Here is a 17,845-nt window from a genome sequence, read left to right as displayed (position 1 = left end):
ACAGACGAGCCAAGTGGGCTCAGCTCCACCTTGTCCCCACGCCTCTGCACCCGCACCCCTGGGGGAAACTGGCCCTCCCAACCCTCCCCAGCTATTTATTTATCTATAATTGAAGATCTGGCTGCTGCTGACAGTCCCACTGGCCTCAGAATGGCACCAGACCCTGAGAGCTGTGACACAATTCCACTGCCAGGGCCCCTCGAGTGCCAGCTGTGCCCTGGGAAGGAGCTTTGCCAAAGGTGACTCTAAGCCAGGGCTGGGGCAAGGAGGGGCAAAGGGGAGCTCCCCAAGGGTTTGGCTGTTGTGAGAGATGACTCAGTGCATGCCCTGGCTGGGTGGCACCCTCTGTGCCACCGTGTTACGTGCCCACATGTCATGGAAACCCTGACACTGCTCCGTGCCCGCGTGGCACGGGTGGCATTGGGAAATGAGCCTTGATATGGGTCTGATCCTCGTTGCTGGGGTTAAAGTCACCCTGCAGTGGTGCTGGCAGCTCAGGAAGGGATGGATCAGGCCTTCCTGAAAGAGGGGAGAAGCTTTTCAGGGCCCAACTGCTGTGAAAGGCTGGGTGATCCCCTTGTCCCACTGTCTGCTCCCTGACCCTCTGCAGGAGCTTGCATTGTGTTTCCTCTCTGTTTTCCCTGCAGTTAGGGGAGCCAGAAAGAGCTCAAAATCTAATTTCCTACCAGAATCAGGCTGATGCTGTCACAGTGTCCCTCTGGCTGTGCCCTCTCTCCCCAGATGACTTCTGAACCCGCCGACCCGCGCCGCGCAGATCTGGCTCAGGGCTCGCAGATAATTGAGTCTATGCTCAGACATGATGAAATGAGATGGTTGAGAGGAGGAAAAGAATCTTGTAAATGCCCCAAAACATCTGTAGCGTGAGTTCATGTATTATTAGACACCAGCAAACCCACGTGGGAGATGCTTCTTACAAACACTTAACCGCGAAAACATTTTCATTCTGGGTTTGTGCATTTTTTAGGCACCAAAAACAGTCTTGAGACACAAAACCATAGGAAGCAACACAAGTAGTTTCAGTGCTCATGGGATAACCTTTTATTTTAATAAAACCTGAAATTCTTTTGGCACTCAACGTGATTCCCAGAGCCAAGGCTTGAAGGAAAAACAACATAAATCATGGCCTCGACAGTAAAAAGTTGGGAGGGTCAGCAGCACCGTGGCCAGACTCAGCCATGGTGTGACTTGGTGGCACTTGATGAGTTTGTTGATATTTCTGAGGGACAAACCTGGCACACAGTATTGTTTGGGAGAGCACTGCTCCTCCATGCCAAAACCCCCACCACAAAAAAAGAGTTCTGGCCATGGAGGGAGGCCCTGGAATAACTTCCCCTTCTGAAACAATGCGGAGCGGAAACGTTTCAGAGTGGTAATTACCAAAGGGAAAATAATTTTTTTTTAAACATCCTTTGTCTGAGCGCCTAACAATACCTGGGAATACTGAAGGACTTTTCCAATCCTTAATTGACTTTTCAGCCATGTCAGTGTTTGTTTCTGTATCTCTGCAATAGCCAGCTCGGGGCTGGGCAGTGAAACTTTCCCTTTCCAGCTCTTGCCAGCCCCTTTTCCTGATTCTCACGTGGCCAACAGCAGTAAGTGTGTGCTCAGGCTGTCACAGCACGATGTTTTCATGTCCACTCACTGCATCCCTGCCCAGCCCATGGTGAATTTGGCCCAGGTGCCTTGGCAGGTGCTGTGCAGTGTCAGCACTGGGGTTGCTGGTCCAGCTGCTGGATGTCTCTGCTGCTGCTCCTGCAGCTCCTCTCCCTCATCCCCGAGGCTGCTCCAGCCCTCTGGCTCCTCTCCTGGCTGCTGGCTTTCACTCACATCAGCTCTTCACTCTGCTGGAGCCTGGCTCCAGGGTTTCACTCCTCACTTCAGATCAGGCTTTCCTGCAGCCTCCCGGCGTGTCTGGGCTTTGATTTATGCTTTCCCTGACGTTTGTGCGGTCAGAGGAGATGCAGGACCATTGTTGGAACATCCTTTTCATATCCCCTCTTAAGGGGCTCTGTTCCTGTTTGACTGGCTTTCTTATTTTCAGTAATCTCAGTTATTTATTGGTGTCATTAACGTTGTGTGTGTGTAATTTGCTGTTGCTTCGTTTATCCCATGATCTGGCATTTAAATCTGTTCCACCTTATTCCTATAGCGGGATAACTTTGTGCGCAAATCTATTTTATCAGCTCAGCACCTTGCAACCTGTTTGGCTCCACTTTCAAGCTTCGGATATAAAACAAATCTTGTGCAAGGTATCAACCCCGTGTGCTTCTTCCCTGTGCCTGTGCTGCGGCATCGCTTTTCTCTTGGGCCTCTCAGCAGCTCTGTGGCATCACCCCCTGCCCTGTGTGTGTCCAGGCACGTCCTCCCAGCACAGGGCAACGAGTGCAGGCTCAGGGAGCCGAGTCTGGGCGTGCTGGGGTGGTGACACAGCCACCAGCCTGCACCCCTGTGCCCAGGGGGAGCAGCGCTGTGGGCTCGCAGCACGTCCCCAGGGGTGCCCTGCATGTGCTGTCACCTGGGCAGGGGGCACGGGGAGCATCTCCTGGCCTTCCCTAGCCCGGGAGAGCCAGTGGGAATAAAGCTGGGATAAAGCTGGGATAAAACTGAAAAAAAAAGCTGGAATTAAGCTGGAATAAAACTGGAATAAAGCTGGAAAATAGCTAGAATAAAACTGGAATAAGGCTGGGATAAAGCTGGAACAAGGCTGGAATAAAACTGGAATAAAGCTGGAAAATAGCTAGAATAAAACTGGAATAAGGCTGGAATAAGACTGGAATAAAACTGGAATAAAACTGGAATAAACCTGGTAAAACTGGAATAAAGCTGGAGAATAGCTAGAATAAAACTGGAATAAGGCTGGAATAAAGCTGGAATAAGGCTGGAATAAAACTGGGATAAAGCTGGAATAAATCTGGAAAAAAGCTGGAATAAAACTGGAATAAAACTGGAATAAAGTTGGAATAAAACTGGAAAATAGTTAGAATAAAACTGGAATAAGGCTGGAATAAAGCTGGAAAATAGCTAGAATAAAACTGGAATAAGGCTGGGTTAAAGCTGAGGTAAAGCTGGAATAAAGCTGGGATAAAACTGGAATAAAACTGGAATAAAGCTGGAATAAGGCTGGAATAAAACTGGAATAAAACTGGAATAAAGCTAGAATAAAACTGGGATAAAACTGAAATAAAACTGGAATAAAGCTGGAATAAAATTGGAATAAAGCTGCCCTCCTGCTCTCCTGGCTGCAGGCACAGCCAGTCCCAATTCCCCGTCTGCAGGCACAGGTGGGCTGGGTGTACCTGTCCCTGCAGCAGCACAGCCACCAGGGCTGGGACAGGAGCTGAGGAGGAGGAGGAGGGGGAGGAAGAGCTGCTCTGCCCAGCAAAGTTTCCCTGACATCCACTGGGATTTCTCCGTGGATCGGTTTCCAGAGCCTCCTGTCTCTGGGATTCTCCATTTTCGCGACTCAGCTGAACGTGTGGCTCTGGCTGGGTGTTGTGGGTGGAAAGCTGTGCTGCCTGCCCTTGGATGTGTTTCTGAAAGGTGAGCAGAGCCAGAGCTTTGCTCTGCTCTGCGTCCACCCAGGTGCTGGATGTGTGTTTTCACTATAAAATGAAATCTCACCATTTCATCTAATTTTTCTGGCCGATGAAAAGGAACAGCTTGATTTCAGAGCTGAGTTTCCCTTATCCTGATGGGTTACACCTATTCCCACCTTTCCCTGGAATTTTTCTGTGGCTCCATAACCTTTCCCCTCTTTTCCACCAGTGGTTTTTCCTTTCCCTGGCCGTTCTGCAGAGAACAGCTAGGATGGAAATAACAATAAGGGAGCACCTGTGAGCCTTGAACCCGCCACACTCTGATTGCTAAGCAACAGGGAGAAATGTTTTTCCTGTTTTCCTTTTGGTTGCGGGCACCTTAGGTGGTGTTCGTTAAAAGAGCTGACTGAAACATTCTGGCAGAGAGGTGATGGGGAGATAAAAGCTGCTTTTAAAGACAAACAGCTCGAGAAATAATAATGGTCCTGAGCAGAGGGGCTTAAAGTCTGCTGGACTCTGCACTCCAGGGAGAGCCAGGGAGGAGGGAAAATGCTGCCACCAGGAGCTGCAGCTTCCTCCAGGGGTGGGGATGTCCCTAACAAAATCCAGTGTGAGGATATTCCTAACAAAACTCAGTGTGGGGATATTCCTAACAAAACTCAGTGTGGGGATGTCCCTAACAAAATTCGGTGTGGGGATGTCCCTAACAAAATTCGGTGTGGGGATGTCCCTAACAAAATTCGGTGTGGGGATGTCCCTAACAAAACTCAGTGTGGGGATATTCCTAACAAAATTCGGTGTGGGGATGTCCCTAACAAAATTCAGTGTGGGGATATTCCTAACAAAACTCAGTGTGGGGATATTCCTAACAAAATTCGGTGTGGGGATGTCCCTAACAAAACTTGTGTCTTGTGATCCTGAGCACTCTGAGATCTCTTGGTGCTTTTCACACCTTGGGCCCGGCTGCCTTCAGCTTTTTTGGGCACATTTTGATATCAATAGTTGTATCCTGCCTCTTATTTTTCTTTGAGTATTTTCTTTGCTGTGAAGGAATCCAGGTGCCTGCTTGAAGTGTGCTGTGGTTGCTTCTTTCTGAGAAAGTGGCTTGATCTCCCCCTCCACCTCACATGCTGGCCTTGTTCTGATGAGATTTTAGAGGTCAGAAAGTTTGGAAAACAGATGTTTGTGTTGCTGCTTGCTGCCCTAATGGAAGCTCCTCAAATACTTGATAAATTGCCTGGAGAAGAGAAGGTTTGGGGCAATCTTAGCATCCCAGAGCATGAAGTGGCTTCAAGAGAGCTGGAGAGGGACTTTGCACAAGGGTCTGGAGTGACAGGACAAGGAGCTCTAAAATGGAGGAGAGTGGATTTAGATTAGATATTAGGAAGAAATGTGCCCTGTGAGGGTGGTGAGGTTTTCCAGGGAAGCTGTGGCTGCCCCTGGATCCCTGGAAGTGTTCCAGGCCAGGCTTGGAGCACCCTGGGCTAGAGGAAGATGTCCCTGCCCATGGCAGGGGTTGAACAAGACAATCTTTAAGGTCCCTTCCAACCCAAACCTGTTGGAATCAAAAAAACCCAACCCCCCAAAAAATCTGTGATTTTTCTACAACCAAGGGAGTGGTGTAAGGAGTAGGATGGGGGAGAATTATTCCTGCAAGGCTTGTGGGATAATTGCTGAGCTTCAGGAGCCTCGGCAGGAGCTGCCTGTGCGCAGGGGCTGCAGGAAATGAACCTCAGAATGGCTGCATGGAGACTTTCAGATCCTGATTGCCCAGGGATTTGCTGTGCTTCCTCTGCTAGGAGCTGACAGGAATTAGGGGCTCGCCTGGCTGTGTTAATGCTTGGTGAGGAGGAGAGCTGTGATCCCAAATTAACGCGGCTGGCCGAGGGGAGCTGCAGCTGGGGAAAGGCACAAGGGGCAGGAGAGCCTGAGCCAGCCTTCCTCCCTGCCAGCACAGCGTTCACAGTGCCTGATCTGTCAAAAACAGCTCCAAAAAACACCCAAAACCTGGAGGCAGAGTGATCCAACTGCCCTGGATCTGAAACACTCAGCAGAGGATATCCTAAAATCCATGCTTGCTGTAAGCTGTGGCATGTGGTGGGTGGCTTTCATCTAAAATCTGCTTAAATCAGGGCATTGATCATGCTGGGAGTGAGAATTGGGTGTGGGAGGGTCTGAGGTCTGTTGGTTCCCAAATTTAGGGGGACCCAGTCTCACATCTCTGTACAGATTGTATGGACAGATCAGTGACATCGTTTTCCCTTCTTGCTCAAGATTTCCCCCTCATCCTGAAGTGGAAGAGATAGGTTGTTTATTATTATTATTATTATTATTATTATTATTAGTATTAGTATTAGTATTAGTATTTTATTATTTTATTTTATTACTATCTCTTATAAAATACCCTTCCAGCTGAGCCTGGGCAGTGAAAACAAAAATCTTTTCCAATTAAAATCGGAATGCCCAAAACGTTTTGATCTAGCGCATAATGCCTAACCTCCAGTTAGTAATTCCTGTAACTAGGTAGCACTTTTCCTCTAAAATGCCTTAAAAACAGCCAGAAAAAGGGCTTTCCCAGCTGCACAATAGGAGGAAGTGCTGAGGGCTCCGTGTCAGAGCCTGACACAGACTCGCCTTGTGAGCTGGTGCCAGAGCTGGGACAGAGGCCGGATAATGCTGCAACTCCCACATAAAGCAGCCCAGTTCCCCTCAGAGGCTGCTGCTTTGGGTCCTGGGTCCCTCTCTGGTCCATCAGTGAGAGCTGGAGGTGTGTGATGCTCCAGAGGGGCTCACTTTGAGGTGCTGAGGGTGATTCCTGCCTTCTCTGCTCGGGGCTGGGATCGGCTCTTTGCAGCTCTTGGCATCGGTGCTGCTGTGGTTTCACAAGGGCTCAAAGGGAATGTGGGGTTGTTGGGGGGGCTGGCACTGCCCTGGGGGTGCTGGCACTGCCCTGGGTCTCTCTCTGGTCCATCAGTGAGAGCTGGAGGTGTGTGATGCTCCAGAGGGGCTCACTTTGAGGTGCTGAGGGTGATTCCTGCCTTCTCTGCTCAGGGCTGGGATCTTTGCAGCTCTTGGCATCGGTGCTGCTGTGGTTTCACAGGGGCTGAAAGGGAATGTGGGGTTGTTGGGGGGGCTGGCACTGCCCTGGGGGTGCTGGCACTGCCCTGGGTCTCTCTCTGGTCCATCAGTGAGAGCTGGAGGTGTGTGATGCTCCAGAGGTTTGAGGTGCTGAGGGTGATTGCTGCCTTCTCTGCTCAGGGCTGGGATCTTTGCAGCTCTTGGCATCGGTGCTGCTGTGGTTTCACAGGGGCTCAAAGGGAATGTGGGGTTGTTGAGGGGCTGGCAGTGCCCTGGGGGTGCTGGCAGTGCCCTGAGGATGCTGTCAGGATCCCTGGGTGGTTTGCAGGCAGCTGATGCCAGGCAAGAGCAATTCCTGTAGGAGTGTTTGTGAGCTACGTTTTGGGGTGGGCACCTTCACTTGATGGCAAAAACACCCTAGAGGAACACTGAGCACAGGATCTGGGTCACTGTGGGTTTTGCCCTGTAGGGAATGTGCTGGGAAACCCCACTCAGCAGCAGAGCAGGGAGAGGAAAGCAAAGGAGGGCTGGAGGATGGAGCTGAGGGAATGCTCGGACACCACGGGCTGGGGAGAGACAACTCGGGGTCCAGGCTGAGCCCAGTTATTAACTCAGTCTGAATCTGCAGGTCCTGACTATGACAGATTGACCCAAATTGATTCCCAAACCAGAAAACTGGCCTAAAGTTCCCAAAAGTTTCTCTGTGTTACCCTCTCCACGTTGCTGACCCTGCAGGAAAGGCTGGAGGCTGCAGCAGAGGAGCAGAGCTGCTCCAGTGTTGGGCATGTGGGTTTGTGTTCATCCAGACAAGAGCTGATTTCAGAGTGCTGGAAAGGCAAAAATTGGTGGGTTTGTCACAACACCCAACTCCTGGGCCTGCCAGAATGGATGGGACATTTACAGATGGCATGGAAAAGCTCAGTGTGCTGTGAAAAGTTTCTGGCTGAGTTTGCCAAGTGCAAATTGACAGTATATTTTTTTTAATGAGTCACTCAAGCACTGATCCTTTTCTTAAATCCCTGAAGTCACGTGCATTTCAATTAATCCCATTTTGCAACAATTTCTCAACCTTCAAGGGTGCCAGAGGGAAACCTGAGGGTGTGATGCTGCCTGTTCCCTTTCACCTGTGTGATCAGAGGCAAATAAGAAGCCTTGAAAAGTCATTTGTTTTGAATCTCATGATTTTCAAGATCCTTGCCTCTGAGTGTTTGGGGTCAGCTAGGCAGAGCAAACATCCTGAACTTGGGCTCCTGACCCTGCTTTGAGTGTTTTGCTTTTCAGACCCAGAAGGTTCCCAGGAGAGGAGAGAGGAAACTGACTGGCTATTTTTAAACCCCTGCAGTTGCTTTCCTGCCTTATATTATTTATTATCCATTATCAGAAGTGTTTTTCCCCTGAAACCATCTTTAGTGGTCAACCGAGGGACGCTGAAAATTGCCCATCACACAGAGCTGCATCTTTCTGCAGAGGTCAGACGGAGCTGGAGGCTCTGGGAGGGTTTTGCCAGCTGGAAATGAGTGCTGCTGTTGTTTGCTGTGTGCCCTCGAGCCCTGCCAAGCAGTTCCAGGGGTGGGCTGTGATTTCTCTGCCCTAAGACTCCAACATGAAGCAAAGCAGAGTCTCCCTCTGAAATATTTCACAGCTTGGAGAGGCAACGCTGATTTCTGCTGGAAAGCAGGTCCATGGCTCTGATTCCAGCAGGTCCCTGCCTCTGATTTCAGGATATCTCTGCCTCTGATTCCAGTATATCTCTGCTTCTGATTTCAGGATATCTCTGCCTCTGATTTCAGGATATCTCTGCCTCTGATTTCAGGATATCTCTGCCTCTGATTCCAGCAGGTCCCTGCCTCTGATTTCAGGATATCTCTGCCTCTGATTTCAGGATATCTCTGCCTCTGATTCCAGCAGGTCCCTGCCTCTGATTCCAGCATGTCCTGAGCAAAGGGATGCACAGCTCTGGGTTTCACAGCACATCTTGCAGTGCCACCGTGGTTCCTGCATGAGGTGTCAGTGGGGCTGGGGACGCCTCTGCAGGGAGCAGCATCACATCCTCCTGTGCTGGAGTGAGCTGCCCTGACCCACCTGGCACTGCAGGGTGCCCTGGGCAGGGATCAGGGCTGGATTTCTGTGCCTGGGCAGGTTAAATTGTGTGTATTGCCCCTGGAGATGTGGGGCTGGCAGGGCAGTGCAAGGCCCTGCTGCTGGGCTGGGTCCCCTTTCCCAGCGTGTCCAGGAAGTCCCCCCTGACCTCTTTGGCTCCAGATGAAGCAGGACAAAAGGCCACGTTGTCCTGGCTCATCCTTCTGCCTGGTAAACTTTCCAGTTGGAAGCCTATCACGGCCTGGCAGCTTTGTTAATCCCTTCCTGCCTGGGCAGGAGCTGCTGGTGCCCTGGGCAGAGCTGGACATGTGAGCCTTGGCTCCATCCTCGCTGGAAATAAAGCTGCAGGGCTGCAAGGCCCTGGGAGGCCGATGTTATTTCAGCTGCAGAGGGAGCTGAGGCATGAAAATCCGGGTTTTGGTGGTGTCAGCAGCACTGCCCCGACCCTGGGATGCAGTTTGTGAGTGTGTGAGGAGGGAAGGGCAAGAGCAGGGGAGGGCTGGAGCACGCAGCACTCAGCACAGGGGGCTGATGAATGACAAACAGTTTTGCTCATTTCTCTCTGCCTCTGAAAACAAAATTATGTTGCAGGGGTTCTCTAAAGCGGGATCTGCAGCCCTGCTGTCCCCCAGGCTCGTTTTGCTTTCCCGGAGTCCCTGCTGGGCTCAGAGCACTGCCCTGGCCCCTGATCCCCCCTTTGCGTGTGCTGGGGGGCTGGCACTGACTCACCGGGGGTCACAGGGGACCCTGCCCGCTGTCCCCGCAGCGCTGTCACCGTGTCACCGAGCTGAGCTCACGGGCTGAGATAACGCTGGGATGAAAACACGTGCTGGTATGATATTCACGGGCTGGCAGTTCACACTTTTCCTTTGGCTGGTGTGTGAACCCCAGGTGCTTCGGGAGCACCCGGTGACACAAAGCTCCTCGCCCAGAGCCGTTGTCACCTGTGTGACTTTGCTCCCTCCCATCAACGGTAACACCCCGGTGGTTTTTTTGTTTTTTGCCCCACCCAGTTGAGGCTGGAGCTCCGGCCACCCCATCCCACAGATAGATCATGACACGAACAGTGCAGTGGGGAAGGAGGTAAGGGAGTAGAAAGTCTATTTTTAGGCCGATGGGGATTTTGAAGTTTGTAATGAATTTTCACTCTCAGAAGGAGGTGAGGCTTTCTGTTCCGGAGTGGATGTAGATTGCTGCTGGGATTAGGCTGATTAAGGTTTTGGCTGTGTTTGTGATTGTGTTGGGGGGTGTTCTTGAGGTTGTTGGATAGAAGTGGAAATAGGATGGGGGGTTACTAGGGTTAAGAGTATGAATGTGTTTAGGACTAGTGAGAGGTCCATTTGGACTTGCACCAGGATGAGTGGCTCCTAAAACCATCGGATTACTATCGAAAGTAAGGAGGCTGAGGTTTTATACTCAGATACAAGAGTTAGCAGTTCTCGCTGGTTTTTACCTCTCCTCCATCACCATCATCCTCATCTTCCTCCTCCCCTTCCCGCGGCCTCGGGGCTTTTCACACCCGCCGCGTCCCATCCCCGTCCCCCCTCCCCGAGGGGGCCGAGCCGAGCCGGGCCAGCCCCTGAGGGCGGGCGGAGGCTGCGGGAGGGACGGGAGGGAGGAAACCCAGCCGAGCTTTACAGCCCGGCCGGCTCCGTGCCTGCCCCGCCGTGACATCAGCCCCGCTCCGTGCGGCGCCTGCCCCGCTCCGCTCCGCTCCTCTCTCCGCCGAGCATCGCCCCCACATCCCCGCTGCGGCTCCCCGGGCAGCCGGGGGGGCTGGCGGGGCCGGCGGCGGGCTTGGGGGCAGCCGGGGATGCGGGCGCGGCGGCCCCGCCGATGGTGAGCCGCCGCCGGGCCCCGCCGCAGCATGGCCCCGCCGGCACCGAGAGGATGTTCGAGGGCTGCCGGCGGGCCCGGAGCCTCTGGGGCGGCGTCAGGCTGGAGGTGGCCGGAGAGAGCAGCCCCGTGGTGCTGCACAGCTTCACGCAGCTCGACCCCGACCTGCCGCCGCTGGAGGTGAGCCCGGGTTTGGGGGGGTTTGGGGGGCTCTGCCTCGCTAGGGCTGGCCCGGAGTTTGTGGGCATCCGCAGGGCGATTCGCAGAGTGCTGTTACACGGGATCGCTGAGCGGTTTGGGTTCGGAGGGACCGTAAAAATTATCTCTCCCCACCCCTGCTATGGGCAGGGATGCCTTGAGCTAGCCCAGGTTGCTCCAAGCAGCGTCCAGCCTGGCCTGGAGCGCTTCCAGGGGCAGCCACAGCTTCTCTGGGCGCCCTGTGCCTCACCACCCTCACAGAGAATAATTTCATCCTAATATCTAAATCTGCCCTCCTTCAGCTGAAATCCTACCACTCCATGCCCTCGCAAAAGTCTCACCAGCCTTCTTGTATGGCCCTCTGAGTGCTTTAGGTGTTTCATTTTATTGAACAAATGGGTGCCCCTACTTGGCTTTTTTTGCTGTGAGTGTCTGTGGGACTCTAGGGAGAAACCAGATGCTCTCCCTCCAAACACCCAGGGAAAGAGGCAGATTGCTAAAACTTCAGGCTTTTAATATTTTATTTGAGACTTTGGCTGCGGGAGGCAGGAGCCTGCTCAGATCTGAGCTGCTTCTAAAGCCTTCAGGCTTGTCCAAACCACAAAAGCGTCCTCTGGGGAGGTTACGGGCATCGGGATGACTTTCCTGGAGGATGCAAAAATATTTGTGCTTGTTTGGATTCGAGCCCCGGGTGGCTCAAAGCCAGCCTGGTCCCAGCGAGGCCCGAGCGCTTTGTTGATGGCTGCTGCATGTGGAGGCACCCGAGATAATCTGAGTCACAGCTGGGCCTTTTATCTCGATAATGGATGATCGTCATCGGTGTGATGGGAGTGTCGCTGGTGGGGAGCGAACCGTGTGTGTCAGGAGGAAGGTTTTGCTGCACAGACCCCGCAGCCCTGGCGGTGCAGGGGTTAACAGCAGCGAGGGTCAGCCCGTCTGGCTTTGCTGGGATTTAGAGCCAGCTGCAGATGTGCTGCTCTGGATGCTTCCCGCTGGAAAAGGGGCGGTGGGAGGGGGGGGGGAATCACCGCTAAAACCTCTCCGGCTGCCGTGCAGATATCCGGGGAGGGCAGCGCCTCCTTCTCCCCAACAGCCAACCCCGCAACCTGCTGGATGGAAAGTGCTGCTCAGGAAGGGCTGATGAGCTCGGGCTGTTCCGCTTCACCTCTGGCCTGGGGGCAGCCGAGCTCCTCAGCTCCGGGAGGGCTCACGGCAGCTCCATCCAGCTTGTTTGCGCCGCTCTCCCCTCCCCGCTGCTCTCTCCTGGGGGTGGGCGTGCTGACATGCTTTGGAGTGCATCATCTGGTTCGTGTTATGCCTGGCAGGAAGTCCGGCCTCGGGAGGCGCAGGGGCCGCGATTTTGGCAGGGAGAGCAGGAGCAGGGAGGGAGGGGAAAAAGAGGGGGTGATGCAGCGTGCTGCCCCTCTAATCCCAGGGGACGCGGTGTGCCCGGCTGGAGGAGGCTCTGGAGCTCAGGGGGGATTTGGAGCATCTTGGGTGATGTGGGAAAAGGGATGGCCCTGAGCAAAGCCCTGCTCACCTGAGCCTGGCACGGGCACAGCTGCCAGCCAGGGCCCCCCCCGAGCTGCCTGTGCCCACATCTCTGCCCTGGGCTGTGCTGGGGAATGGTCAGAGCACAGCCCCAGCATCCCTCCAGCTTCCCTCGCAGTCCTGAACAGAGAAATTCCTCCATTTTATTATTTTTTTTTCCTATTTCCGAGTGGTGGTGAGAAAAGGGGCAGCCCAGAGGGGTGCACTGTGACCTCCTGAGCAGCTTTGGGATGCACGGGGTGTTCACTGCATGACTGGGGAAGGGAAAAAATGTGTCACTGTTGTGACAACTGCGCTGGCCTGGTGGGGTTGCAATCCTCAGGCTGTGCACTGAGAGGAGAAAGCAGATTATTTGAATAAGATCCCCCAGGGACCCTCAGCGTTTTGCTGAGCCCCAGTGACAGTCCCCAGGACCTTTGTCACCTCATCAGGGGGAGCTGCGCTGGTTTTGGCAGAGCTCCTGGCTGCACAGTCCGGTCCCACGGGGGATGGGGGCTCCCTGGGAAGCTGCTGGGCAGGCTGCAGGGGTTGTGGCTCTCTCTGGGCCTGGCTGAGCCCCCAGGGGAGGGCAGCAGGGCAGCCTTGGCCTGTATCCCACAGCAACGGTATCGATCAGCATCCGAGAGCATCCCTGGGTGAGGCAGCCAAGGGCTCTCTGCAGGATTCGAACCACGGGGGATGGAAAATTTAAACTGGCTGTCTCAAGTTGGGGGGTTGACAGGGAAGCTTTGCAGACCTTTTGTTTTGACCTTTTCAGTTCCAGTCCACTCCATATTCAGCAGTTGAGTGTCAATCCTCCCAGTACAGCAGGAGCCACAGAGTGAATCTGGTGGCCCTCCTGATTCTGCTGGCCTAAAACGCCACTGCAGATGACACAGAGTGAAACTTTCATGCAGCTGATGTTGCTGAACCTCTGAGGAGGCTGGGCTGACTCTCATAAAAAAAAAAAAAAACCCCTCATAAAAAAGTCCTTGTAATTCTGGCTGTGTTTGTTTTCTGAACAATTAGGAGATTTTCAGTTGCTAAACGAATCCTTGAAAACTTGAATTGCTCAGCCCAGATGCCTCATAGGTCAGCGCTTGTTCTTTACAGCTGGGAGGGAGAGACAAAGATACCTCTTAAAAGCCATTTTCTTTTCACTTCCTATGGTGCCTTTGGAATAAGATCCTTTCCCCCCAGCCTGTTCTCCTCCCCCAGGCACAACCTGATATGTCCCTTGCAATTTGCCAGATGAACATCATCTGTTGGTATTTCTTGGACCTTCTGGCTCCCTTCCAACAGGGTTTGGTGAGGCCTGGAGCAGGCTGGGATGCTGATTGTTGGTGGCTGATGCAGGGTGGGAATAACAGAGGTGGGAGAGTTTTATTATTATTATTATTGTTTGATAGGGTTAGAGAGAAGCTGGAGAGAAGCTTCCAGATGAGTTTGTGCAATAATTGTTTTACTCAGAGGCTGCTGTGCCATTTTTCTATAAGGGTGGGGATCACCACACTGGGGTCTCACTGAGGTTTTAGTGGATTTAGTACGAGACTGGCAGCCCTGGAAACTGAAATCTGTGTTTGTTCACAGGCTGAATGGGCAAACAGCCCCCCAGCCCCACCCCGTGCTTCAGCATCACTCAGCTTCAGATCACACTGTTGCTCCACTGCAGCCTCTCTTTTTGTGGCTCTCAGGGTGGCATCACCAGGCAGGGACAAATAAATGCAGATTATTTATCTATTCCTGGAGTATTTCCCCACTTCCCTGGGCCTGCCTTCGGGGTGTGATGAGCCAAAGGAGCATCAGGCCAGCTGTGCCTGCAGGGATGGGTCTCATTGAGCACCCAGCACTGTTAGGGATTTGGGGTTTGGCTGTGACCACCCCACTCTCAGGGCCAGAGCTCTGCCTGGTTTTAGGGCCCCCTGAGCTGGTCTGGCCAGCAGCTCCTCCATCTCCCCTCCCAGCTCTCTGTGCCCCCGAGGGGAGAGTAATTGAGGGAGGAAAGAGCTTATTTAGGTCACTCCAGAGCACATTTAAAGGCTGGGTTTGCCCTGCTCACACTTTCTCTGACACCCTTATCTCCAGAGCTGCCTAATGCCTGGCTTTCAAACGTCCGTGCTCCTTTTATTTAAATATATCCTTGCAGCAGGGCTGTCTCAGTTCTCAAATATTTCTTCATCTCCCACGGACTCAGCAAGAGGGGGAGAAAAAAATGTGGTTGCTAAGGAGCAGGATTTGGATACAAAGCTGGCTGAGCTGCTGGCGGGGGGCCCCGGGGGGCTCCAGCACAGCTCAGGGCTTGTGCATTGCTTTGGTGGGGAGGATTGGGGTTTGAAACATTCCTCTGGCCTTGGGGAGAAGGAGTCGAGTTGTGGGATTGAGTCATTTTACAGGTTTATGTGATGTTTGTGTGGGTTAGATCCCACAGCAGCATCCGTGGCTGCTCCCAAGTGTGTGTCTGTTGTTCCAGGGGTCTGTGGGGGTCTTTGTTTTGCAGAGGGAAGCATCAGTGGGCTGAAAGGTGAGGCTGGCAGTGGGGTTTGGTGCCCAGGCAGAAGCATCACGCTGGAATTGTGAGGGAGCATCCCTGGGAACAGCAGCACCACTGGACATCCCAGCTATCAGTGTCTCAGTGCCCAGGTGGGGACTCACCTGCACCTCACAGCAGCCCCAATGTAACAATGCATTTGGACTTTGCTCCTGAGTCGTTGGGGAAAGGGAGTGCTGAGCACGGAGCACTAATCCCAGTAATCCCAGTAATCCCAGTAATCCCAGCCAGGGAGTCACGGGGAGGGGGTCGGGGCAGGGGCAGAGCTGCAAGGGCTGCTCCGGGCACTGGGTTGGCACAGGGGGTTTGCAGAAGGGCATTTGTTCTGATAACACCTGGGAACAGCCCTGCCAGGGGTGCCAGGAAAGCCCTTTCCCAATTCCCAGCACGGGCAGCGTGGGCTGTGCTGTGCTGGGCAAACACTGCTCTCCTCCTGAGCCCTGCAGTGACTCTGCAGCTCCCCAGACCCCGTCCCTCACCTCGTTTGGGTTTGTTTTTGTGATGTTATGCAAATCACCTCTCTGGTCTTCAGTTGCATTCAGCTGTGCTGGCCCGGGTTCTTGTAGGGCAGCACTTTCACATTAGATAACGCCGAGTTCCCTCTACCTGAGGGTCAGGAGTTATGTGACAGCTGAGTGTCACTGGAGATTAAACACACACAGAGGCTCCTGGCGTGGCCCTTTAGCCTCGGCTGGCTCCACGGCAGTTTGTTTTCATTGCACCCATGGTATTTGGATGAGCTCTGCTGTCAGGAACATGCTGGGACGAGAAAGGGCGTCTTCCCTGCACACGTGGGGTGCTGGGAGCAGCTGCCTGGGGAGCCCCGGGCCCAGCAGAGGCAGGATGGGGATGGCTCTGCCTGCCAGGGGCCAGCCGAGTCCTCAGAGCGGATGGGAGGGGAAAAAAAAGTTGGTCTGAATTGCAAACAGAGCAGATTGGAGAGGAAACTCATCGGAGGCAGCCTCATCTGGAATGCTGAGGCATTATTTTTTTGCTTTCTGCTAACCACAGTCCAGCAGCTGAACTGAGGGCTTGTGTGGAAACCTGCTTTGCCAAGGGCTTACTACCCGTCTTACCAGAACCTCTTTTCATGTGATGGAGAAAAACCACACAGCCTTTCCCTGCTCCTTGCAGTGGCTGGGTCTCCATGGAGACTCTGAAGCTGAGAGCCTGCCCCAGGCTCCTGCTCCAGCCAGAGAGTGTTTGTGAAATTGTGTGTTTGCTTTGGGTTCACCTCTAGGAGTCGGAACTGACTTCAGGAAACCAGGGTTTAGCCAAGCTGGGCAAAGCAAAGCACCTGGCCTGGGTCTGGCAGGGGCAAAGCTCAGCTGTGGGAAGGATGCTGAAGCTCCACCTTCATGTGCCTGGGGGGTTCAGGACCTCACCTTCCACTTTAGGCTGAAACCCCGGGGATTTTGGTCAGACAGCTGTCTGAAAGGCTCAGCTGGTGGCAAGGTCTGGCTCTGTGCACTGGAGCAGCAGCAGAGCCTGGGAGCTGGGGGATGTGACGTGGGGCTGATGGTGTCACCCCAACAATCCCTACAGACCCTCCAGGGCAAGGCCAAGGCTCAGGCTGGTTTATCACCTTAAAACAGCCCACTTTTTCTCCAAATGCTGCTATTTTTCCTCCAAAAGCTGCTCTTTGTTTGCTTTTGGTTGCATTTTTCATGGCTATCTGTTCCCAGCTGCAGTTCTGCTGCTCAGGAGCCCCGTGCTGAGCAGTGTTGGCGGTGCCCGTTGCTGGTGACACTCAGTGGCATTTCTGGGTTTCCAGACAATGTGCTCTACTCCATTCTGTCCCTGTTGCAACAGTGAGAGCTGGCACAGGGACAGGACAGGCCTGGCTGGTTCTTCCCTGGCACTGCTGGGGTGACTCAGAGCGCAGCTATGGCTCACAGCGGTGTCATAACAAACACTTCTTCCCTGAGGTGCTTCTTGGGGGGGTATTCCACAAACTCCTTCCCTCCCAGTCCTCATTCCCATGGGTTTTGGTGTGTTCCTCAGCAAAAAAGTCGGCTCTGGGAGGATGGGGATGTTTGAGGCTTGGCTGGTCTTAATGCAGGGAACATCAAAGGGAAGGAGTCAGGGGATGAAGGTTGGCACTTCTGCCCTCTTCACATTGATGCTGCCCCAGTCATTGTGCACTTCAGCTTTTTGGGTATCCCAAAATAATTTTATTAAATGTGAGGCCAGGCTGCAGGAGTGTTCACTTGTGGCTGCTGATGGCAGAGGATGAAGCAGGCAGGGTGGCAGGAGCAAATGAGCGAGGATGGGAACGTGTGTGTGTGTGCCTGCTCACCGAGGTGCGTGGCCAGGAGGAACAGGCACCTGTGGATGTTTGAGCTGCTCTGAAGTGCTCCATGGCTAAAAACCCGCACTTACAGAGCAAGGGCTGAGGGTCTGGGGATGGAACTTGTCCTCCCAGCCTGGGCACCTGCATTCCTTGTGCCACAGATCTGGCACACAGGGCAGGACCCGGGGCCAAATCTCACTTTGCTGTGTGTTCAGACTCTTGACAACAGCACGATTTTCATCCTTTCCAAGTGGCTTTCTCCCCAAAGGTGCCAGTTAATCGTCAAATCGCATTTGCCTCAGCTGTGGAAATCACCGGGAGCTGGCGGAGCATCCCGTTCCCCCCTCGAGGTGTCGGCATGTTGCCACCCGCTCCTGTCGCACCTCCTGCCTCGCTGACACCTATTTAAGTAATACTCCCAAGGTGAGATTTTGTTGATTACAGAGCAGCAGCGCTCGCTCTCGCCTCTTCCACCTTCCCACGGGCGCCGCGGGGAGGGGAACGAGTAGCGGGATGCTCTGCCAGGGGAAAATCTCCTCGGAGCAAAGGGAATGGCCTGGAACCCGCAGCTGGGCTGTGCTGGGACACGCTGGGGCTGCGGGTGTCAGGAGGAGGCCGGGACGAGGCCGGCTGGTCCCGGGAATCACAAACCAGCAGCAAATGGAGGAGCCGCGCGTCATCCCGGCCGGAGAACAAAGCCCCGCA

At 53.6% G+C, this 17,845-nt stretch overlaps 1 protein-coding gene across 5 annotated transcripts in view; it reads left to right on the top strand.

Annotated features, from left to right (window-relative positions):
• RALGDS (ral guanine nucleotide dissociation stimulator) overlaps positions 1–17,845 on the top strand; it is a 55,865-nt gene that overhangs the window by 22,103 nt on the left and 15,917 nt on the right. For 2 of the 5 annotated variants that reach the window (XM_063174894.1, XM_063174892.1), the window contains exon 1: positions 10,603–10,751. The exons of 2 other annotated variants lie outside the window; for them this stretch is intronic. In XM_063174894.1, the coding sequence (XP_063030964.1) occupies positions 10,626–10,751 (126 nt within the window). In that variant the 5' untranslated portion in view covers positions 10,603–10,625. Of the gene's footprint in view, positions 1–10,571; positions 10,752–17,845 lie in introns of those variants that run through there. One more of the 5 variants, XM_063174889.1, reaches the window with a different exon arrangement.

Source organism: Melospiza melodia, chromosome 22 (assembly GCF_035770615.1).
Source record: "Melospiza melodia melodia isolate bMelMel2 chromosome 22, bMelMel2.pri, whole genome shotgun sequence".
Taxonomy (NCBI): domain Eukaryota; kingdom Metazoa; phylum Chordata; class Aves; order Passeriformes; family Passerellidae; genus Melospiza; species Melospiza melodia.
The sequence above is the reverse complement of the archived record's forward strand: the minus strand, read 5'-3'. Positions and strand labels throughout refer to the sequence as shown.